This window comes from Schistocerca serialis, chromosome 3 (assembly GCF_023864345.2).
Source record: "Schistocerca serialis cubense isolate TAMUIC-IGC-003099 chromosome 3, iqSchSeri2.2, whole genome shotgun sequence".
In the NCBI taxonomy this organism is placed as follows: Eukaryota; Metazoa; Arthropoda; class Insecta; order Orthoptera; family Acrididae; genus Schistocerca; species Schistocerca serialis.
Window position 1 is genome coordinate 917,924,774 of NC_064640.1, and position 25,660 is coordinate 917,950,433.

Below are 25,660 nucleotides of genomic sequence, written 5' to 3' on the forward strand. Positions count from 1 at the left end.
AGAAGGGTGGTAGGAGTAATCCATCGAACTACAGACCTATATCATTGACATCGGTTTGCAGTAGGGTTTTGGAGCACATACTGTATTCAAACATTATGAATCACCTCGAAGGGAATGATCTATTGATACGCAATCAGCATGGTTTCAGAAAACATCGTTCTTGTGCAACGCAGCTAGCTCTTTATTCGCACGAAGTAATGGCCGCTATCGACAGGGGATCTCAAGTTGATTCCGTATTTCTAGATTTCCGGAAAGCTTTTGACACCGTTCCTCACAAGCGACTTTTAATCAAGCTGCGGGCCTATGGGGTATCGTCTCAGTTGTGCGACTGGATTGATTTCCTGTCAGGAAGGTCGCAGTTCATAGTAATAGACGGCAAATCATCGAATAAAACTGAAGTGATATCAGGTGTTCCCCAGGGAAGCGTCCTGGGACCTCTGCTGTTCCTTATCTATATAAATGATCTGGGTGACAATCTGAGCAGTTATCTTAGGTTGTTCGCAGATGATGCTGTAATTTACCGACTAGTAAGGTCATCCGAAGACCAGTATCAGTTGCAAAGCGATTTAGAAGAGATTGCTGTATGGTGTGGCAGGTGGCAGTTGACGCTAAATAACGAAAAGTGTGAGGTGATCCACATGAGTTCCAAAAGAAATCCATTGGAATTCGAATACTCAATAAAGAGTACAATTCTCAAGGCTGTCAATTCAACTAAGTACCTGGGTGTTAAAATTACGAACAACTTCAGTTGGAAAGACCACATAGATAATACTGTGGGGAAGGCGAGCCAAAGGTTGCGTTTCATTGGCAGGACACTTAGAAGATGCAACAAGTCTGGGATCCTTACCAGGTGGGATTGACGGACGACATCGAAAGGGTGCAAAAAAGGGCAGCTCGTTTTGTATTATCACGTAATAGGGGAGAGAGTGTGGCAGATATGATATGCGAGTTGGGATGGAAGTCATTAAAGCAAAGACGTTTTTCGTCGCGGCGAGATCTATTTACGAAATTTCAGTCACCAACTTTCTCTTCCGAATGCGACAATATTTTGTTGAGCCCAACCTACATAGGTAGGAATGATCATCAAAATAAAATAAGAGAAATCAGAGCTCGAACAGAAAGGTTTAGGTGTTCGTTTTTCCTGCGCGCTGTTCGGGAGTGGAATGGTAGAGAGATAGTATGATTGAGGTTCGATGAACCCTCTGCCAAGCACTTAAATGTGAATTGCAGAGTAATCATGTAGATGCAAATATGAATTTAGGAGATCTACCACATCCTTTTTCTTGCATAATCATATACAAAATTAATATTGAAGTCACCAGATATAACTAATTTCTGGTACTTCCTATAAAGTGAATCAAGGACCCACTCTAGCTTGAGCAGAAATGCTCTGAGTCAGAGTTAGGGGACCTATAAACAACAACATTTAGAAGTTTAGTTTCACTAAATTCAACTGCCCCTGCACAACATTCAAATATCTGTTCAGTGCAGTGCCTTGATACATCTACGGACTCAAATGGAATAATGTTTTTTACTGCTAATGCAGTGAGCGCTCAGCTACGATCTACTCTCTTCTGCAAGAAGGAAGTCAGTACCAAGACTAAGTTATCTGTGCACCATTCAATCTTTCGACCAACTTTGTTGTATGGGAGCGAAAGCTGGGTGGATTCAAGTTACCTTATCAATAAGGTTGAGGTTACGGATATGAAAGTAGCTAGGATGTTTACAGGTACTAGTAGATGGGAACAATGGCAGGAGGGTGTCCACAATGAGGAAATCAAAGAAAAACTGGGAATGAACTCTATAGATGTAGCAGTCAGGGCGAACAGGCTTAGATGGTGGGGTAATGTTACACGCATGGGAGAAGCAAGGTTACCCAAGAGACTGACTCATGGGTTCAGCAGTAGAGGGTAGGAGGAGTCGGGGCAGACCAAGGAGAAGATACCTGGATTCGGTTAAGAATGATTTTGAAGTAATAGGCTTAACATCAGAAGAGGCACCAATGTTAGCACTGAATAGGGGATCATGGAGGAATTTTATAAGGGGGATTCCAGACTGAACGCTGAAAGGCATAATCAGTCTTAAATGATGATGACGACGATGATGATGATGATGATGATATACATGGCCACTACCCAATTCCGCAAGGAACTCCTTGGAAAACAGCCAGCTAATCTGTATCCTGGTAAAGGAAGCCTCTGAATTGTCAAATTATTTAAATGGTACTCCGATATACCAATAATTTCAGAGTCAACATCCATAAGTGGTTCACTAACTTTATCTCTAATACCTCTTATATTTTGATGAAATATGCTAGTTCCTTCTCTACTTGGAAACATGACGTCCTCTGAAGGTGATTCCTTAGTTAGAGGGACTTCCTATAAGCACGTATATCTATCAGCTGGCTTCAATCTAAAAATGGTGCTGTTGTGACTCGCCGATATTTCAAAGTGCTGCCACGCAGTTACGCGTGTCCTCTACATGCTGCGCTGTCTGCCAGCCATACAGCAGCAGCGCCACCTAAGTGGCCAGGCAGCCAGCGGTCGCTAGACTTGGACTCAGTTATGATTTGACTGTCAAAGTGTACACACGTCTTACTCTGTTTACTTGATCTGTGACTTTCATGTATTGCGTCTTCCTTGAAATATATTTATTCAACTTGAAGTTATTACAAATGGCGACGAGGATGGGATTTTTCTCTTCCATCGTTGACCCACATGTTTCCATGGCTACTTTAGAGCAACTATTGCAAGGTCTCATAGAACAGCAAACACTTCTCACAAATGCGATTCATGATTCCGTCGTGGCATCAAATGCGGGGTGTCTCTCGTCGTCGTCTCTACCAACTTTTCCTTCTTACGACGAGACGGCGGAAGACTGGTCTGATTATGAAAAACATCTTCGACAGCACTTCTTGGGATTTCATGTCGCAGACGAACAAACATGTAAGTCTCTGTTCCTTTCATGTATTTCACCTCAAATGTATCGGTTGTTGTCGCGATTGGCTCCTTTGAAAGATCCTGTGTCTTTGTTCTTTGCTGAAATGTGGTCACTTCTGTCCATCTATTTTCAAAAGCAAACGCATGTGGTAGCCCCTCGTGTTGCCTTTTATTGTTGTCAACCGGATCAATCCTATTGCGCTTGGGCTGCTGAACTACACAGCCTCAGTCAAAAGTGTCAATTTGTTACTGAAGTTCACAAAGAATCCTACGCCGATTCCATGGTACAGGATGCTATCATCCAATCGGCACCCGACAAAGAAGTTAGGCAATGTGCCCTTCAGTCGGCAAATCCGACTCTAGATGAAGTCCTATCCATTGCTCAGTCTTTTGAAATTTCTCGTGCCGCTGGAGCGCAAATAGAGGCATGGTACGACATCGGGGAAATACAACCTCTGTGCGATGTTGACGAAGCGTGTGGCGTGTCCCCACCGGCCGACGTGGCCGCAGTACGCTCCCAAGCACAGCCTCTGCCTAACCGTAAACAAACCTCTAAGAAACTGCAGCAAAACCCACGGCAACTTCCTCCATGTCCGCAGTGTTTTACGAAACATTCACGAGAAGATTGTCCACAACGTTGAGCCGTGTGTCACAAATGCAAAAAAAAAGGGTCATGTGTCATCCGTTTGCAAATCCGGCCGCATACATGATATTCATGAACATGACACTGATTCTGATTCTGTGTTGTCTGTCAGTTGTACTTCTTCCCTTTCAGGGAAGTTATTCCTCACTGTCCAAATATTTGGTCGAGATGTTCGCATTCAGGTGGATACTGGTTCTGCTGCCACTATCATCGATTCTTAAACGTATCTTCAGTTGGGTTCTCCAATCCTGTCACCTGTCACTAGGCAGTTATGGACTTACAATAAACAGAAGATTTCTCTCTTGGGACAATTTGATGCTGAGGTATCTTACAAATCTGCCGTTCGTACTGTTCCGATAATTGTGGTCGACCATAGTAACGTGGATAATCTTTTTGGTTTCGATGCCTTTCGCGTTTTTGGGTTCTCCATAGATACCTCTGTCAATATCGTATCTGATGCTATTCCTTATGCTCAACTGGATTCTTTGCCGACGACATTTTCATCCCTTTTTTCTCCTGGGTTAGGCCGTGCAAACGACTTGCAAGCTCACATCTCGCTCAAACCAACTGCTCGGCCTAAGTTTTTTCGGGCTCGGCCCATTCCTGTGGCCCTTCGTGATCAGGTCGGGACCTGGATCGTCTCACTGCTTCAGGGGTCTTGCTTCCTGTCACTTCCAGTGAGTGGTCCTCTCCTGTCATCGTCATTGCTAAGCCAAATGGTGATATTCGTCTCTGTGGCAATTTCAAAGCCTTACCCTATGCCTCGACCTGATGAATTGTTCACTAAACTTGCTGGAGCACAGTATTTTTCTAAACTTGACCTGTCAGAAGCTTATCATCAACTTGCTCTCGACGCTGCTTCCTGGCAGTTTCTGGTCCTTAACACATCTTTCGGCCTCTATCAATGCCAACGATTGCCATTCGGGGTTGTCAGTGCCCCTGTTCTCTTTCAGTGATTCTTGGAACAATTATTGCTCACTGTCCCTGGGTGTATAAATTACCAGAACGACATTGTTGTCACTGGCTCCACCACTGACGAACATCTTCAAAATCTCCGCACACTTTTTCATGTCTTACAGACTGCCAGTCTTAAGTGTAATCTTCAGAAATCAAAATTTTTTCAGGCATCTATCATGTACTTGGGGTTTTAACTCTCTCGGGATGGTATTCGTCCGCTTCAGCAAACTGTCACTGCGATTGATGCCCTTCCTCGCCCTACAGCTGTTAAGGAACTGCAGGCCTTCTTGGGGAAAATAGCATACTATCACAAGTTTTTACCGTCTGCTGCTTCGGTGGCTCAGCCGTTGCATCGCCTGTTGCATAAAAACGTGCCTTTTCACTGGTCTGCGTCATGCGATGCGACTTTCCAGAGATTGAAGACTATGTTGAAACAGGCCCTGTGCCTGGCTACTTATCGACCTGGCCAACATCTTTTTCTTGCCATGGACGCCTCTCAATACGGGGTCGGTACAGTCCTTGGGCACCGTTTTTCTGACGGTTCTGAACAACCCATTGCTTATGCCTCCAATACGCTCACGGATGCCCAACAAAAGTATTCTCAAATTGAAAAAGAAGCTTTGGTCATTATTTATGCTCTTCATAAGTTTGGCGTTTTTCTCTATGGATCAAAATTTCATCTTGTTACAGATCACAAACCACTTGTTTCCTTGTTTCATCCATCAACGTCACTTCCCGACAAGGCTGCACACCACCTCCAGCGCTGGGCTCTTTAGTTGTCTCGTTTCAATTATGAGATTCATTTCCGGCCAATGGCTCAACATGAGAATGCTGATGCACTGTCTCGCCTTCCCATGGGTCCTGATCTGGCATTTGATAGGGATGAAGTTTTGTGTTTCCACCTGGATGTTGCCGAGCAGCGGGTTGTGGAGGGGTTCCCCATTACCGGGGACAGGCTGGCGGCTGCTACGGGTTCTGACCCTACCCTCTTCCAGGTTTTACGCTGTATTCAGAAGGGTTGGCCAGATCGACCATCCGCTAAGACTTCTGATTCATTGCGCAACTACTACGCTTTGCGTTACCATCTCATGGATAGGGATGGTGTTATCCTCCTTTCCACCGAAAATGCTTCTCCGCGTTTTGTGGTACCTGCGCCTTTGCATGCTTCGGTCTTGCGCCTCCTTCACCAAGGGCACTGGGGTGTGTCTCGCACAAAATCTCTGGCGTGCTGTCATGTGTACTGGCCTGGCATCGACTCTGAAATCGCACACATGGTCGCTGCCTGTGGCCCTTGTGCGTCACAGGCCGCTGCCCCAAAGTCATCTTTGTCACCGTGGCCTTCGCCTGAGAAGCCCTGGGAGCGTATTCTTGCTGACTTCGCGGGACCTTTTTTAGGTACTTATTGGCTTTCATTATTGATGCTTACTCTAACTTTCCTTTCATTGTCCGTTGCACGTCACCTACCACCACGGCAACCACCAATGCTCTAGCTCGCATTTTCTCTTTGGAAGGCCTTCCCTCTACTCTTGTTACTGATAATGGTCCGCAATTTACCTCTTCCGATTTTGCAGATTTTTGTGCCCGCCACGGCGTCATGCATGTCACGGCCCCTCCGTTCCATCCACAGTCAAATGGTGAGGCTGAACGACTGGTCCACACATTTAAGGCTCAGATGAGGAAACTCCTGACTTCCTCTGCTGATGGTGCGCTTCTCCAATTTCTTGCTTCTAACTGCTTCACCCCCATGGGTGACCACAGCCCGGCTGAGCCCTTACATAGACGACAGCCCCGCACGCTACTTCATCTCCTGCGGCCTTTCACCTCACGGCCGCGGGTGCCTTCTCTTGGCCAGTTCACCGCCGACAACCTTGTATGAGTACGAGGATATGGCAGGCAGCCAAAATGGAGTCCTGGCCACAGCTTACGACACCGTGGCCGACACCTGTATGAAATCCAGACGGACACAGATGTTGCAGCGCGTCATTCGGACCAGCTTCGGCCTCGTGTGCCGGCAACGCCTGTTCCGGATGTCGCTACACCACCTTCGGCTCCACCTGACGCTCGGGATACTGGAATCTCTCATTACTCACAACGCAGTCCTCTCACCATCATATCGGTGCCAGCACAAGAACTGACGCCACCGGGAGATGTGCCCATGCAGGAACCAGATGACCATCATATGTCGGAGCAACTCTACTCGCCTCCTTCTCCTACGGATGCGGACACATCTCCCATGTCTCCTGTTATAACAACCGGACTTGCCGCAACGGGTAGATTGGTGCACGGGGCACCAGCAGATTTGACCCTCATGTCTCCTGTCATCTCGATCCGTTATCATCGAGGACACTTCCGTCCATACGGGAAGCCTCCTCCTCGAGACTTTACGGCCAGTCAAACAACACCTATGGACGTTAGCAATCTACAAGCCACCTCCATCAAGACCTGTGCAAAAAATTCAAAGGGGGGAAAAGTGTTGTGACTCGCCAATCTTTCAAAGTGCAGCCACACAGTTACGCGCGTCCTCTACATGCGGCGCTGTCTGCCAGCCATGCAGCAGCAGCGCCACCTAAGCGGCCAGCCAGCCAGTGGCCGCTAGACTTGGACTCAGTTATGATTTGACTGTTAAAGTGTACACACGTCTTACTCTGTTTGCTTGATCTGTGACTTTCATGTATTGCGTCTTCCTTGAAATGTATTTGTTCAACTTAAAGTTATTACAGGTGCTGCTCTAACACCAACTAATATAGGAATTTTTCGACGAGTGATCCCACTACACTGTCACCTGCAAGCTTTGCCAACCTCCACTTCCCTTACCTATTGAGGTGCAGGCCATGCCTAGTGAAACCCAATCTACTGACAGATTCAACTGGCACCACTTACTCCTAGTTTTCTCAAAACCTTGAACATCTTGCCCCATTTTACACTGTCAAACAGTTTGAAGTGGTTGGCAGGAGAGCCAACACCGTGTTACTAGAGGAAGCCGAAAGGCACGCGTTTTAGCTCACGCAGGCTGGCGTGAGGTCTGGAACAGGACAAGGAAATTAGAATTTAGAAAAAAACGGACGTAGCTGGCGGAATACTTAACTTTAATCCATTAATGGTGAAAGTCGCTCTTGACGGTACATGATTCAGTATCAATAGTAACTGGTAATGGCGCCTTGCTAGGTCGTAGCAAATGACGTAGCTGAAGGCTATGCTAAACTATCGTCTCGGCAAATGAGAGCGTATTTTGTCGGTGAACCATTGCTAGCAGAGTCGGTTGAATAACTGGGGCGAGTGCTAGGAAGTCTCTCTAGACCTGCCATGTGGCGGCGCTCGGTCTGCAATCACTGATAGTGGCGACACGCGGGTCCGACGTATACTAATGGACTGCGGCCGATTTACACGCTACCACCTAGCAAAAGTGGTGTCTAGCGGTGACACCACACAGTTTTTCTAGGCCGACAAATGGTATGAGTGTGTCTTGACTTTTCTTCAGAACGCAATGTCACAAACTGCTTCTCTGGTGCCTTTACCTTTTCTAAAGTCAAAATGATCGTCATCTGACAGATCCTCCAGTTCTTTTCCAGTCTTGTGTATATAATCCTTATCAGCAGCTGGGATGCATGAGCTGTTAAGTTGACAGTGTGATAGTTCTCACACTGATCGGCCCTTGCTATCTTCAGGACTGTGTGGCTCAAATTATACTTTGCTTCAGCAAATGTTGACAGATTTTGTAACTACAAGCATGCGTTTTCCTTCCACAGACATTCCCTCACTTTACACAACCTCTCCGTTCAAACACTCCAATAGCTCTAACACAGTTATACAACAATTTTCATTCATCTTCAAAGAATGAGATTTCTTAATGACAAACATCTAGATTTTAAATTAATTATCCTTTTCATTATTTCAGTTCCATCTTCCCACAACTTTTTCTCTACTATAGTTCATTTTATATCTCATCTGATATGCCAGAACATTATGACCACTGCCCATCATGATTTTGGATGCCACCTAGTGGCACTGTGGGCACGTGATGCAGTGCCAAAAGTATGTAAGCAGAGCAGACACGGTTGAGGGATCACCCTAGTGAAGATACGGGCTACAAATGGGGAAATCCACTGAGTTAAGCAACTTTGACAAAGGCCAGATTATTATTGCACAGAGCCTCTGAACGAGTATCCAGAAAACATGGTCGAATGTTCACGTCCTACTGTTGTGAGCATCTATGGAAAGAGGGAGGAGGACAGTGAAACTACCACTATGCACTAAATGGTTGGACGTCCACGGCTCTTCATAGAATGTGGGGATTGGAGGTGTGTGTGTTCTGTAAAATAGGATAGGTGGTGATCTGTGGCATCTCTGCTGAAAGGGCACAATGCTGGTGCACGCATAAGTGTTTCGGAGCACACTGTTCGTCGTACATTGTTGAACATGGAATTCCACAGCAGACAACCCCTATGTGTTCACATGTTGATCTAACAACATTGTCAATTAAGATTGCAGTGGGCATGGGACCATCAGGATTAGACCGTTGATCAATGCAAATGTGTCAGCTCTTCGGGTGAATCACATTTTTGCTACACTAGGTCGACGGTCGTCTCCACAGACGACGTAATTGAAGTGAATGGCAGATTGAAACGTGCAGCATTCCACGGACGCAGGCTGGTGGAAACAGTATTATGTTATGGGAGATATTCCACTGCGCTTGTATGGGACCTGTGGTAGTAACTGAAGACATGGTGACATCTACGAACCACCTGCATCCCTTCATGCGTGATGTCTTCCCTGATCGTGATCTCTTCTCTCAGCAGTATAACTGCCCATGTCTTGGAGCCAGAACCATGCTACAGTGGTTTGAGGAGCATTGGGAACCAAATTCACCTGATATAAATACTATGGAACCCATCTGGGTCACTATAGGGCACGATCACCATGTACACAATCAGCAGCCCATTACTTATGCAAATTGCATGACCTGTGTGCAAACATCTAATGGCACATACTTCTATAAATGTGACCAACAAACTGTCAGATCCCTGATAAGCAGAATCAGTGATGTATTTTATTCCAAAGACGGACAAACAAGCTATTAAGCAGGTGGTCATGAAGTTTTGATTCATCAGTGTATATCATTTTTACATTATTTTCTCGATATTTTCAGGTCTTCTGGTGATAATTTTCCACGTTTCTTAGATTATTAAAAACCAAGTCCTGTGGTTACAGGCCCTTTCTCATATTCATAAAATAAATGAGTTTTCACTCACGGCAAATGCTCCTACTGGCTCACCCCCACTCGTGTTCAACGTTCTGAACAAAAAATTATTTAATTCATATCAAATCAATATGCAGTTCCAAAAGTTTTAGGTTAAAACAGAAATAACTTCACAATATGAGGTACTCTCTCGCTCATGAAAGTTTGTGTGTGTGTGTTTTTTTTTTTACTTACTTGCTCTGCTGATAAATTTGTTGTCTGCGGATGTATAAGGATGCACCACCTTCTGACATATAACCATCACAAACATCAGGGATGTGGCATGACACTGCTCCTGACCTCATCATTTCCCCATCTGACATGTAACCTGAAAGTCAAGACAGACATTGAACAACTATCCATTATAATAAAAAAGGCTGTACAGGAAGAAGTTAGATGTCACTCTTTAGTTTTGGCCTGCAGTTTTCTCAGCATCATATGCCTCCTTTAACAGCCTGTGTAAGTGAAGCCTTTATCTGTCACCATTAGTGTGTTTCTTTTTGTAGTGTCTACCAGGGCTTCTCCCTTTTCCTGCCTGATCTCCTAGTCAGCACTGTTGTCTGAGATACCTACATCAAGTGAGCCGTTTACTTCATATTTCATACACAGCTATCTGGTGACATTTTCTCACATTTATGCTGTGCAGCTTTTCTTTCTCACTGTGACCATGACTAAAGTTAACAATATATTGTTTCTCTTTCTTTCATCCCTCCCTACACACACACACACACACACACACACACACACACACTGAGTATACACAAAAGAACTGTCTCCATAACTGAACGTCACATACACTTTTTATAATGTTATGAATGATACACTGAACCAGAATCTAACAACTGCACTGAAATTCATCCCAGATTTGTTCAGTGATCAGTATCTTTATCAGGACCTAGCTGTTTATTAAATACAAACCCCAAATACTTAAATATCAGACTTTCAACGAAGTTTACTTCAATGCAAAAGTCTTTTCCTCAGTTCCAATGACCAAATGTATTCACAAATTTCCCTGTTATTTTCATAACGTGTTTAATATCTTGCATGTGTCATCTGCAGTGTCAGGTGTGGTTATCTACAGACATACATTACATGACTCTTATTACATAGATGCCACAGACAGGAGTCTCCAGCACATACAAAAAAAAGTCAAGAATGTATATTTTATTTAAGTGTAACACAATGAAATGACCTAACTTTATGAATAATTACAGGAACACAGTGCTTGTATTACATTATAAACTAAGAAATTAATTTTTAGAGTTTCTGTGAAGATTCTCTTTAATGAAGTAGTAGGAGTTGCCCCACAGAAATTCTTTAATTCAGTCTTAAATGCCACTAAATTACCCACAAGACATTTAATACAAATACAAATGTTCTATTCCACCATTAAGCATATTTACATGCAATTGGTGTCGTCAGTGTTAACATAACAATAACAACAATAATAATAATATAAACTTCAACATGACAAATGTTATTAACTACCATATTGTCACAAAAGAAGCTGAGTAGCACCGTGGTGTAGTGAGTATGATACTAAACTGTGGTATGGGGGGGTCATGAGTTCGAAACTCACCTGGACTGTACAATTTTGATTTCTATATTCGGTTCGAGTACATTCTAGAAGTATCCACAAATTTCAAGAAGCATTGTACTGGAATATTCTGTAGCGGTATATATACTGTATGTGTTCTGGCCGGAGGCAGTTCACTCTGCACTCTTTTATGTTGAAGTGCTGAATAAACCTTCGTTAAGTGAAGTTAGAGCTCGTCATTCATCTACTTACACCTTCTTGTACATGACATTATTCTGGTCGAGACGCTGGGTATTGGCACTTGTGATACCGCACATTATCGATGACACAGTGGCTCCTATCAGGCCACGACAGAGCCGCCGTTTACGTGGCGAGAAACCTGAGTTCGAGCCATATTCAACAGATCGAAATCTATCAGAGAAAGAAGAAGAAGAAGAAGAAGAAGAAGAAGAAGAGGACGTTACGACGACAGCAACTGTGTGCCACCACACGAGACATCCTTCCGGGTTCTCCAGTGACGATAGCTAAGATCCAAACAAGTGCCTGAAGGTATATGAGTTTATAGCCAAATTTAACAAATGAGATGACACCATGTGTTTGGCTAACATATTTTTCTACTTGAAGGGCACTGCCAAGCAATGGTATGAGAACAACAAGGAGAAGTTCACAAGCTGGGAAGTATTCCATACGGAACTGTGCAAGTATTTCGGGGATGCACAACGACACAAGTGCAAGGCTGAATATAAATTAAAATGCAGGGCACAGTGTCCAGGAGAAACGACAGCATCCTACATTCAAGACGTCTTGGAGATGTGTAAAATAGTGGATCCTAGAATGAAGGAGGAAGATAAGGTGGCTCATCTCACGAAGGATGTTGCTGAGGACATGTATCAAGCCCTACTCCTGAAGCAGGTTTCGACAGCAGACAACTTCATAAAATGGTGCCAGTATATCGAAACAATGCGTCAAAAAAGAATTACACACAAGACGTTTGACTGGCTTCCAAACGTCGTATCAATGTCTGTGATGGAGGAAGAAACCGATTTCACAAGTGTTCTTCATCAGATAGAGAGAGAGGAAGTTCAGAAGGCACTTGGATTGCACGGTGAGCTAAAAACCGAGACACTTCAAGAGGTCATAAGGGAGGAAATGGAACAGACATTGAACCAAATCTCTTGTCCTTCATTTCCCTTTAACACGGTAAAAAAGTCAAGACCCAGGCGAAGTTACGTTCCTACAATGCCACATGAGGAACCTGTTTGGGCACCAAGGAAGACTGACGCCTGGAGGACCCAGGATAACCAACCAGTATGCTTCCACTGCGGATGACTGGGACATGTGGTGCACTATTGTCGAGAAAGGTGGTGGATATTTGACGACGCCCATGCCAGGAGACAGCAGACTGATCTTAGCCGACACCAACTCCGGGACGATGAAGATGAACAGGAAGATGTGGGTGCAGGACAGCACAGGTCACCATTGCCGCAAGCTAGCCGCTGGAAAGGACGCTCCCCAACATGCCAATCAAGGTCTCCATTGCCGTTTAGAAGCTCCAGCCGATCACCTAGTCGCCGCAACCTGGAGAACTAAAGGGTGCGACCTCCCTTGGAGGTGACGCCGCTGAAGAGAAAAATCCTCCACCGTTGATCACTACAACAATGATAGGAAATTACATTGATATCCTCATGGATGGCTGACCAGCCCAAGCTCTTGTGGACTCTGGAGCATCATATTCACTCATTTCGGAGAAGTACCGTCACCAGTTGCAGAAAACCGTATTCGGCGACAGCAAAACACCTCTGCTGAAGATGGCTAATGGGAAATATGTAAAACCTACAGGAAAATGTGTCATTTGTGCATGTGTAAGTGGCCATACAAAGCCCTTAGAATTCATTATCTTACAAGAGTGTAGTCATGACCTCATTCTCAGATGGGACTTTGAAAGCTTCTCAGGCAATTATAAATTGTGGTCACTCAAAGATTATGCTAGATGAGATGAGATACTGTGGACAGAAAGATATGCATCTGAGTGTGTGGAGACTATGTATGCTGGATAAAGTGATCATTCCTGCAGTCAGCACTAGAAACGTAACTGCCATGTGTCATGCCATGCATCAACCTGTGGATCTTATAGTGGAATATAAGAGAGCATACCACTGAAGAATAACTTGGTCATCCCAGCCTCTGTAGACCCGTTTAGTTGGTGAGCTGTAGATAGTTAACTGTCACCGAAAACCGCAGATACTTCCAAGATCCACGTGTGTAGCAAACACTGAGCCGTTAATTGCTGAACAGCTGAGCATCATAGAAACCTCCCATGCTGAGTATGTGGGCAGAATTAGCGCTACCACTACTAGACAAGATCTTCTAGCTCAACTATCACCAGATCTCACTAAGGAACAACAGAAGAAGCTACTTGCCATTTTTCAAGAGTTTTATGAATGCTTCAATCCACAGGTGAAGAGCAAATGAGACAAATCAATGGTGAAGCACCAGATTAGCACTGGAAACCATCAACCAATAAGCCAGAGAGCATACCGTGTGTCGGCAACAGAACATCGAATAATTCGCGACGAGGTAGAGAAAATGACGAAGAATGACATCATTCAGCCTTCGCTGAGCCCATGGTCATCACCAGTGGTTCTTGTCAGGAAGAAGGATGGCAGCTGGCACTTTTGAGTTGATTACAGGAAGCTTAATAAGATAACTAAAAAGGATGTTTACCCTCTTCCACAAATTGACGATACACTATATTGTCTGAAGGGGGCTAAGTTTTTCTCAACCACGGACATGTACTCGGGATACTGGCAAATCGAAGTAGGTGAGGCTGATTGGGAGAAAACTGCATTGATCACCCCTGAGGGCCTGTATGAGTTTAAGGTAATGCCGTCTGGTTTGTGTAATGCACCAGTAACTTTTGAACACATGATGGATAATCTTCTAAGGCACCTGAAGTAGACGATGTGTCTTTGTTACTTAGATAACATTATAGTGTTCTCAGAAACATCTGATGAACACATAAAAAGACTGAGAGCCATTCTTAAGTGTCTCCAACAAGCCAGAATGAAACTTAATCCAAGAAAGTGTGTCTTTGGAGCAAAAGAAATCAAAATACCTGGACACCTTGTGTCAAACGAAGGGGTGTGGCCAGAACCAGAAAAGGTGAGAGCTATTATGGAATTTCCTATTCCTAAAAGTATTAGAGATCGTGTTCTTATTACTATTGTTTTATCAAAGACTTTTGTATCAAAGCCAGGTCACTCCAAGAGTTGTTAAGAGCCGATGCTAAATTTATCTGGGGTGGTACTCAACAAGATTCTTTCGATGTGCTGCGAAAAGCTCTGATGGCTGACCCTGTATCTGGTCTGTATGATGAGTGAGCACCTGCAGAACTACACACAGATGCCAGTGGGTATGGGATGGGTGCTGTTCTGGTGCAAATTTTGGATGGAAAAGAGAAGGTTATAGCCTATGCTTCTAGGACACTTACAAAATCCGAGAGAAACTACTCAACTACAGAAATAGAATGTCTTGCTGTGATCTGGGCCATATGCAAATTTCAACAGTATCTCTTTGGACAGTATCTCTTTCAAAGTTGTTACAGACCATCATTCACTTTTTTTGGTTGACAGGTCTTAAGGATCCAACAGGACGACTCGCCAGGTGGGCACTACGTCTTCAAGCGTATGACATTGCCATAGTGTACAAAAGTGGAAGAAAACACCAAGATGCCGACTGTCTCTCAAGAAACCCTGTGCAAGACCATCAAGACTTTGCTGAAGATAGTGACTGTCCCCCTGCACGCCAAGATCTCTCTGCTGAGCAGGAGGAGGATGCCAAGATATCTCAAATTATGCTCGCCTTAAATCGGTCAGAGGATGTGAAAGGATAATTTAAGGTAGTTAACGGATTGCTTTGCAAGACAAACTTTGATCCGTTTGGACAGAGGTGGCTACCAGTGATTCCTAAACACATGCGCTTAGGTGTTCTACAGAAATTCCATGACACACATGAGGCCGGACATTTAGGATTTATTAAGACATACAATAGAATCCACAAGAGATTTTTCTGGCAACGTTTATTCAGGAGTGTCTGTCACTATGTGTCGCACTGTCGAGAGTGCCGTAGGAGAAAGACAGTTCCTCAGAAACCACCTGGCTGACTCATACCAATTCCACCAGCCGAAACGCCTTTCCAGCATGTTGGGATTGACCTTGTCAGATGATTTCCAACATCTGCTAGTGGCACTAGATGGATTATTGTTTACACTGATTATCTGACACGCTATGCCATTACAAAAGCCATGAAAACAGCTGAAGCATTCGAGGTAGCCAAATTCATTGTAGAAGACATTGTATTACAACACGGTGCCCCAAGGTCATTAATTACGAATCGAGGGAAAGTTTCTCAATCAAATCGTGTGACAGGGATAAACCGTCGGTGCAACACTAGTCATCACATGATGACTGCCAACCATCCGCAAACTAACGGGCTTACTGAACACCTTAATAAGACCTTGGTCGACATGCTATCAATGCTTGTCAATTTTCAAATAACTTCCAGGAATTCAGCCAGGTAACACTTTCAGCGACCGCCGATATTTCGGCGGGAGAACACCCCGCCATTTTCAAGGCAAACTGCAATGGACAGGCAGCGTACATGCAAATTTAATACCTCGGTTCTCGGACAGAAGCAGGAAAGACAACACACACACACACACACACACACACACACACACACACACACACACACACACACAAACACTGAACACTAGTGCCACCAAAGATGACCAAAGTCAGAGCTATCGATAGTGAGACTATGAATTCGCAGGTGAGGCAGCATTGACTCTGTTCCTCTGTTTTTTGACAAGGGAGAGAGCCGGATTCCAAACAGAGTTTAAACAGAAACCTCCATCCCTGTTAACGAGGTTGCTCGCTAATTTAATCTCAACTGCCTCCCTAATGACACTGTCCCAATAGCTGGACGTGCATGCCAATATCTCGGTGTTATTATATAACATGGGGTAACCAGTATCCAAGCAATGTTCGGCAATAGCAGATCTATTTGGCTGCTGTAATCGTGTGTGCCGTTTATGCTCAGTACATCTGTCCTCCACGGTCCTGATAGTTTGACCAATATATGCCATGCCGCAGCTACAAGGAATGCGATATACACCCGCCTTACGCAGACCAAGATCATCCTTAACGGAACTCAAAAGAGCTCTAATTTTAGATGGAGGTCGGAAAACACATTTCACATCGTATTTCCGTAAAATACGACCGATCTTATTGGACGTGTTTCCTACGTAAGACAAAAAGGCAGTAGACTTGGGTGTTGACTCAGAATTATCATCAATCACCCGATGTACAGTTGGTCGATAGCGCAACGCACGTTCAATCTGTCTATCACTATACCCATTTTGACGAAATGTAACTTCAAGATGGGACAGCTCAGCTGGCAAAGTCTCAGCGTCAGAAACGACATGTGCCCTGTGTACCAAGGTACGAAGTACCCCTTCACGCTGAGCCGAATGGTGACAACTATTAGCTTGTAAGTACAAGTCGGTGCGAGTACGTTTCCTGTAGACTGCATGTCCCAATGATCCATCATCCTTCCTCCTAACCAACACGTCGAGAAAGGGAAGGCAACCATCCTCTTCCACCTCCATGTTCGGGTGGATCGAATTCAGATGTTCTAGAAAGACATTCAAATTCTCCCTACCGTGAGGCCAAACAACGAAGGTATCGTCAACGTATCTAAAGAAACAGGCGGGTTTTAAAGGCGCCGACTCCAATGCACGTTCCTCGAAGTCTTCCATAAACAAATTTGCGATCACAGGAGACAACGGACTACCCATCGCAAATCCATCTGTCTGCTCGTAATACTGGTCATTAAATAAAAAGTAAGTGGATGTCAACACATGCCTAAAGAGATTAGTTAAATCAGCACCAAACCTGGCTTCAATTAACCGCAACGAATCAGACAGAGGAACACGAGTGAAGAGAGAGACCACATCAAAACTCACTAAAATATCAGAGTCATTCAGCCTCAGTCCCTTCAAACGACGTAAAAAATCAGCTGAGTTCCTGATATGATGTTCACACCGTCCTACTTGTGGACTCAACAGAGAAGCAAGATGCTTGGATACACGATATGTCGGAGCGCCGATGTTACTCACTATAGGACGGAAAGGAACCCCTTCCTTATGAACCTTTGGAAGGCCATAGTGAGTAACATCGGCACTCCGACATATCGTGTATCCAAGCATCTTGCTTCTCTGTTGAGTCCACAAGTAGGACGGTGTGAACATCATATCAGGAACTCAGCTGATTTTTTACGTCGTTTGAAGGGACTGAGGCTGAATGACTCTGATATTTTAGTGAGTTTTGATGTGGTCTCTCTCTTCACTCGTGTTCCTCTGTCTGATTCGTTGCGGTTAATTGAAGCCAGGTTTGGTGCTGATTTAACTAATCTCTTTAGGCATGTGTTGACATCCACTTACTTTTTATTTAATGACCAGTATTACGAGCAGACAGATGGATTTGCGATGGGTAGTCCGTTTTCTCCTGTGATCGCAAATTTGTTTATGGAAGACTTCGAGGAACGTGCATTGGAGTCGGCGCCTTTAAAACCCGCCTGTTTCTTTAGATACGTTGACGATACCTTCGTTGTTTGGCCTCACGGTAGGGAGAATTTGAATGTCTTTCTAGAACATCTGAATTCGATCCACCCGAACATGGAGGTGGAAGAGGATGGTTGCCTTCCCTTTCTCGACGTGTTGGTTAGGAGGAAGGATGATGGATCATTGGGACATGCAGTCTACAGGAAACGTACTCACACCGACTTGTACTTACAAGCTAATAGTTGTCACCATTCGGCTCAGCGTGAAGGGGTACTTCGTACCTTGGTACAAAGGGCACATGTCGTTTCTGACGCTGAGACTTTGCCAGCTGAGCTGTCCCATCTTGAAGTTACATTTCGTCAAAATGGTTATAGTAATAGACAGATTGAACGTGCGTTGCGCTATCGACCAACTGTACATCGGGTGATTGATGATAATTCTGAGTCAACACCTAAGTCTACTGCCTTTTTGCCTTATGTAGGAAACACGTCCAATAAGATCGGTCGTATTTTACGGAAATACGATGTGGAATGTGTTTTCCGACCTCCATCTAAAATTAGAGCTCTTTTGAGTTCCGTTAAGGATGATCTTGGTCTGCGTAAGGCGGGTGTATATCGCATTCCTTGTAGCTGCGGCATGGCATATATTGGTCAAACTATCAGGACCGTGGAGGACAGATGTACTGAGCATAAACGGCACACACAATTACAGCAGCCAAATAGATCTGCTATTGCCGAACATTGCTTGGATACTGGTCACCCCATGTTATATAATAACAGCGAGATATTGGCATGCACATCCAGCTATTGGGACAGTGTCATTAGGGAGGCAGTTGAGATTAAATTAGCGAGCAACCTCGTTAACAGGGATGGAGGTTTCTGTTTAAACTCTGTTTGGAATTCGGCTCTCTCCCTTGTCAAAAAACAGAGGAACAGAGTCAATGCTGCCTCACCTGCGAATTCATAGTCTCACTATCGATAGCTCTGACTTTGGTCATCTTTGGTGGCACTAGTGTTCAGTGTGTGAGTGTGTGTGTGTTGTCTTTCCTGCTTCTGTCCGAGAACCGAGGTATTAAATTTGCATGTACGCCGCCTGTCCGTTGCAGTTTGCCTTGAAAATGGCGGGGTGTTCTCCCACCGAAATATCGGCGGTCGCTGAAAGTGTTACCTGACTGAATTCCCGGAAGTTATTTGAAAGTTGTATACGCCAGGAGAAACTCAGGTCTCACAATGCTCGTCAATGTTGAGCAGAGCAACTGGGATGAGGTGCTACCTTTCATGACGTTTGCCTACAACACTACCAAACATAACACCATAGGATTTACACCATTTTTCCTGGTGCATGGGCATGAAGCAACTACGATGATGGACACTCTGTTTCCGTTACATCCTGATGACGTGGATGACAACTCCATTGGCCAGGTGTTAACCAGAGCTGAGGAAGCTCAACAGTTAGCTCGACTCCGCATGCTGCAGGCTCAAAAAAATGATCGGTGAAGGTATGATGCAAGCAACCCCCTGATGTTTACCAGCCTGGTGACCTCGTCTGGATCTTCACTCCTGTTCAGACGGTTGGTCTCTCTGAGAAGCTCCTCAGGCGCTACTTTGGACCTTATAGGGTTGCAAGACAGTTGTCTGATGTTACTTATGAAGTTGAAGATTTCGACCCCGACACATGACGACGAATGATCAGAGATATGGTCCATGTCCTTTGAATGAAGCCCTATATGGATCCTGCAACCCAGGGTAAAGTCAAAGCTCCAGTGACCGGCAACAAGCAGAAAGGTGACAATGAGTGTAGCGACAAGAGAAGTTCTAAGAAGATCACTGCCAGGGCGAGTATCAGTCATCGGGAGTCAGAGTAAGCGGGACTGATGATTCGTTCCCGGACTAGGAGGACGTAACACTGAGACGCTGTTCGCTTAAGGGGGGAGCAATGTCACAGAAGAAGCTGAGTAGCACCATGGTGTAGTGGGTATGATACTAAGCTGTGACATGGAGGGTCGTGAGTTCAAAACTCACCTGGACTGTAGAGATTTAATTTCTATATTCATTCGAGTACATTCTAGAAGTATCCACAAATTTCAAGAAGCATTGTACAGGAATGTTCTGTAGCTGTATATATACTGTATATGTTCTGGCCAGAGGCAGTTCACTCCATGCTCTTGTATGTTGAAGTGCTGAATAAACCAGCATTAAGTGAAGTTAGTGTTTATCATTCATCTACTTACACCTTCTTCTGCGTGACAATATAATAATCCAAGATGGATAATATACATTTTTGTGCAAATGTCGATAACAACAAGAAGTTTCCTAATAGATCAATTACCAGATAAATGAACTCCATAGTTCAGTGAATGACAAATAAGTAATCAAACAGATAATTAACAATAAGTACATGAAACAGTAATAACATATTTGCACAGTGTGGCATATGTATAGTTTGCAGTTAATTTATAGTTCATTCTCATAAGGAAACTGGGCCATTTGTCGCATACTCAAAGAACTCTTGAGCAGAGTAAATCACTTTACTCTTGATGCACCTGGAAAGACTAGTTTTAAATTTATTTACTGGCACTGTGTAGGCATTTTCAGGTAATTTGTTCTAACAGGTTGTGAATACATGTACATGCATGTGGCTTACTTCTTTCTGTGTTGGTGTTAAATCCTTGAAGTTCTTGGTCAGGTTGTTTTAGGTCCCAGCACTATGTTTTGCCCTTTTTTTGGGAAATATAAATACTGCTAACAACTATGACATTAATGAATATATGTCAATATAGCAAATATTTTTTGAAGGGATCTCTGCAGTATGCTTTTATAACACACTGCTACTGCACATAACCTTCCCTTTAAAAAAAAAAAAAAAAAAAAAAAAAAAAGAAAAGAGGGGGAGAGCTTAGTAAACGCATATGCAAAGTAAACTAATTTATTCATTCTTAAATCACCTGCAACACTAATAATGTGAGCTGAAAACACAGCTGAACTAAGGTGTTTTATAAATTCTAGTATGTGAGTTTACTGATAAGGAATGTAAACTATCTTTAATCTTAATTTGTATGTACTGACTTATGTCAAAAGTTAGTGATAATCCATTTATCTCCTTATATTTCAATGGATGCCATTCAGTAACAAGACTGGTAATATTTTTTAATCCTCCCTTGTATCACCAGCAAAAGGGACAAAATTTACATCTTATGATATGGAAGATCTTTTATGTATATCAGAACAAGAAAGGAAACATGATACATTTGGTTTCATTGCGTCTATTTCCCGGTGCCTATTGCTATGTGATCAACAGGGAACTGACACAAAATGCTTTCTATTATATGGAAGGGGTAAAAACCATGAACCAGCTTGTCTTCTATTTTGTAATAGTTTAGGTTTTGCATGAGGATGTCACAACTCACAACATCAACAGCCTTACGTAAGTCACAAGACATTCCTCCTGTAATAATCTCTTATTCATTGTTACTAGTATATCATCTATTAAGATAAATATAACCTGTTCTGTTGACAGTCATTTTTTAAATCCAAACTGTTTGTTACTGAGGATTTTTTTAACTATTTTTACATTCTATTTGAACTATTTTTACATTCTACTGTACATGATGTCAAAAGCCTTTGAAAATGCTAGCAATTATGAGGTGCATCAGTAATTCTTTACCATTCTTTTATCTAATTGTTTGTGATGTGGTTTGACAATAGCGTATTTTAGACTGATTGGGATAATATCATTATGAAAAGATTCATTACGTAAGTAATTTGTGACATGACAAAACTTAGCAAAACATCATTTCTTATTATTATTATTATTATTATTATTATTACTGTCAAAAGCCTATTAGGACTATCCAAAGTACTTAAAGGTGGTCATTTGCCTTCCTTTGTGCCCATATTTCTTTCATTCTCTTCCTGTTGGATTCCTTTTTCTCTTCAGACAATGTTGTTCCAGTCTTCTTCTTTGGTTCTTCCTTCTGGTCAATATGTCACTTGTGAATTTTGGAGCTGAAGATTTCATGAATTTGGACATCATCTGAAGCAATTCTTGCCAATTTCAAATCAGTTTCAAACTTGCCAACCCACTTCATTGCATCATTTTGGATTGCTACTTTGGTTAAAAAATTGAATATTTGTTTTGTAAGTCTGTCCTCATTCATTCTTTTAATGTGTCCATAGAATCTTACCCTGTACTTTCTAATGCCACTATGGATATTTGTGTGTCGTTTGATTCCTGATTGATTCCGAGGTGATATTATTCATCTACACATTTTGGGCCTATAATTTTTCTTAGGGTTTTGCATTCCTTTTTCTCAATGTTTTCATTGTCTATTTTCCTGTCCCATAATAAGTGTTCCTCATCAACAGAGGCATTCTCATTTGATTACTGTATTCTTCATTCAATATGCTTGGAAAGAATTTTATATTGCAGTTATTCTGTGTAAGCCAGCATCCAGTTTCCATCACTTGGCATCTAATTTCATTTGCTTTTGTCTTGATTCCATTTTCCTGAATGTTTTCACTGATATAATTAAATTGTGGAACTCATTTAATTTTGCCATATTTCATCTCCATGAATTTTGGTGCTTCTATGTTGCAGGTCATGAACTCTGTATTTTCAAATGATACCTGGAGATCAACTTTTTCTGCTGTTTCTCTCCTGAGTTCAATTTGATTTTGGGCTGATGAAATGTCGTGAATTAATATTGCTAAATTCTCTGCAAATGCTAGGTAATCTATAGATAACTTGCAACTGCCTGAAGTGGTTGGCTTTTCAATTTCGAGGATTGATTTCTGTTAGTGCTATTCCTGTATATCATTTTCTCAAGGACACAGTTGAAATGTAACAGAACAGCCCATCTCCTTGTCTTACCTGTATTATGTTTTCAAAAGGAACTGAGAGTTCTTCAATAAATTTAACTTTGGAGTTTGTAACTGTCAACGTCCGTTTTATGATTCCAAGTATTTGTAGCTCTAGACTTTGCTTTTTCAATATTTAGCAGACTGATTCATGCTCACCTGAGTCATAGACTTTTTTTTAAACCACAAAATGTGCAGACTAAATTTTTGGTACAAATTCTCTGATTTCTAAAGATTAGCTTTAGGGTCAAGATTCGCTCTGGACACAAATGGTCTGGTATTCTCCAATGTTTGGTACAAATTGTTTCTGTGCTCTATTGAGAAGACACAGAGATATAACTTTGTATGCAAACGATATTAATGAGATTCCCCTCCAATTATTTACATGTTTTATTTTTCTCCAGGAATTTGTTTTGTTGTCCAAATGTCTTGTATTTTGATGATTTCTTTTATGGTGTCCGAGCCTGCTGACTTGAGGATTTCTGCTACGATTCCATCTTCCCCCAACACTTAATTGTTTTTAGTCTTTTGGTCTGCGTGGCTATTTCTTTTTCATCTGGTGATAAAGGAATTAGATTAGTGTTCACAGGTTTTGTGATGGGATCCATTGTGTCGGTTCTGGGCAGTTAAGTAGTTCTTTGGAATATTTGGCAAGTTACTTGCAGTTTTCTTGGTTGTTTAGGGCCAATTCTCCATGTTCTTTCTTGTAGCAGAGACTGTGGTTGATATCCTATGAGCTTAGTTTTGAAGTTCTTATTAAACTTTTGTAAGTTGTTTCTTTCAAAGTATTTCTTGATTTTGAGCAGTTGACCCTTTCCAGACATCCTTTTGATCTTTCTGATTGAATTAGCTCTCCCTCTCTCTCTCTCTCTCTCTCTCTCTCTCTCTCTCTCTCTCTCTCTCTCTCTCTCTCTCTCTCCACTGTCAGGAATTCCTTGTAGTTATCTTCTGTCTTATCGCTGTTCCAGTTGTTTTATGCATCCCATCGAGACTGAATTGCATATTCACATTCCTTATTCCACCAAGGGCACTTTTTCCTTTTCTGCAGAGGAATTAGTGTTGGTGCTGTTTCGATCAATTTGTTTTTATGTTGTTGTCAATTGTTTGAGTGCTCTTTTTCTATGTCTTCCACGATAGACGGTTGGAGCCTGCTGGTATCAAATTTGGGGATTTGTGTTTTCTTTGTTGTAAACATCTGACGTTTTAAACATAGTTTTATTCTTGTCAGGCAGTGGTCTGGGTCTATGTTTGTTCCCTTTCTGACTTAGATTCTCTCTCAAAGTGACTGGCAAATGTGTTGCAGGACACTGTTGGCATCTTTGTGTCCCAGCTTCTGAACAAGTGTCCAAAGTCAAGAATCCTGATTTCTTTGTGCCATATTTCTCTCCTTCATTCATTCAAGGAATTCATCAAATCCATAGCTGTTTCTTGATCTCCAAGTTACATGAATTTATGAACCAACTGGTTATCTCTTGATTCCATCCAGGAATGTCCTTCTCATGGTACCCTCTAGGTATGCTGTTTTTGGCAGTAAATGTGCCAGCCCTCAGAAACTGAGTATTACTTCAGTATGGAAGGAACTCATTTACTGACTTGTTAAATGCATTTATCTCAATCTGCTTTTTGCAAAGTCCAATATGATACAGGAGCAGATCACCCTGGAGGAATATACAGGCCATCGGGCGATGTTGACTTCTGGGAAAGTCATGAAGGACCATTCTGATGTTACTTCCTGTGTCGTGCCCAGAAGTGTCCACAGCTGAGAGGCACACAACAAATTAAACTAGTGGAATTTAATCGCCATTAATTTGGTCTAAATCATCTCACAAGGTAAAGCTAGTTCTGTCACATGACAAATTTATTTCAGGGATAGGCCATCAGTTAAGCTGATAAGAAATGATCCGAAATAAAAATCTGACAAGCTATCAATGACAAACTAATGCACATTATATACCTGAAGAATTTCTTAAATCTGTATCACAGTAGCCTCCATCACCAACTCCTCTTTTTAAATCAGTGGATATATTCATTTCTGAAGGGTAGTTTAGGCATTTAACTTCATTTTGGAAACCTGAAAAAAAGAAAAAAAGATTTACTACTGGGCTAAAACTCCAAATAATGTTTCTTTTGAAATATTTGGGACAATGGAAGGTCCAACAACACATTGGCACTATTACGAGTAACAGGTCACTTCTTCTGATGACCAGAAACATAATCTGAATGAAATACTAAGAAACGTGATGAGTATTAGATGCATTTTCTTAAAGTATATAGTGGGTCCCAAATCATTAGGGTCAAAATTACACAAATACAGTATGTGATCAAAAGTATCCAGACACCTGGCTGAAAATGACTTACAAGTTCGTGGTGCCCTCCATCGGTAATGCTGGAATTCAGTACGGTGTTTGCCCACCATTAGCCTTGATCACAGCTTCCACTCTCGCAGGCATACCTTCAATCAGGTGCTGGAGCGTTTCTTGGGGAATGGCAGCCCATTCTTCACAGAGTGCTGCACTAAGGAGAGGTATAAATGTCGGTCGGTGAGGCTTGGAACGAAATCGGCGTTCCAAAACATCCCAAAGGTGTTCTATATGATTCATGTCAGGACTCTGTGCACGCCAGTCTATTACAGGGATGTTACTGTTGTGTAACCACTCCGCCACAGGAATGCATTATGAACAGGTGCTCGATCGTGTTGAAAGATGCAATTGCCATCCCCAACCGCTCTTCAATAGTGGGAAGCAAGAAGGTGCTTAAAACATCACTGTAGGTGTGTGCTGTGATAGTGCCATGCAAAACAACAACGGTTGCAAGCTCCCTCCACGAAAAACATGACCACACTATAACACCAACACCTGCGAATTTTACTG

General features: G+C 42.8%; 1 protein-coding gene across 3 annotated transcripts in view; it reads right to left on the reverse strand.

The window, feature by feature from the left end:
• The window catches only part of LOC126471177 (protein sickie-like), a 749,505-nt gene that overhangs the window by 198,088 nt on the left and 525,757 nt on the right, over nt 1–25,660 (reverse strand). For all 3 annotated transcript variants that reach the window (XM_050099283.1, XM_050099285.1, XM_050099284.1), the window contains 2 exons: nt 24,745–24,861; nt 9,971–10,103 (listed from right to left, as the gene is read on the reverse strand). In XM_050099283.1, coding sequence (XP_049955240.1) covers nt 9,971–10,103; nt 24,745–24,861 — 250 coding nt within the window. The remainder of the gene's footprint in view (nt 1–9,970; nt 10,104–24,744; nt 24,862–25,660) is intronic.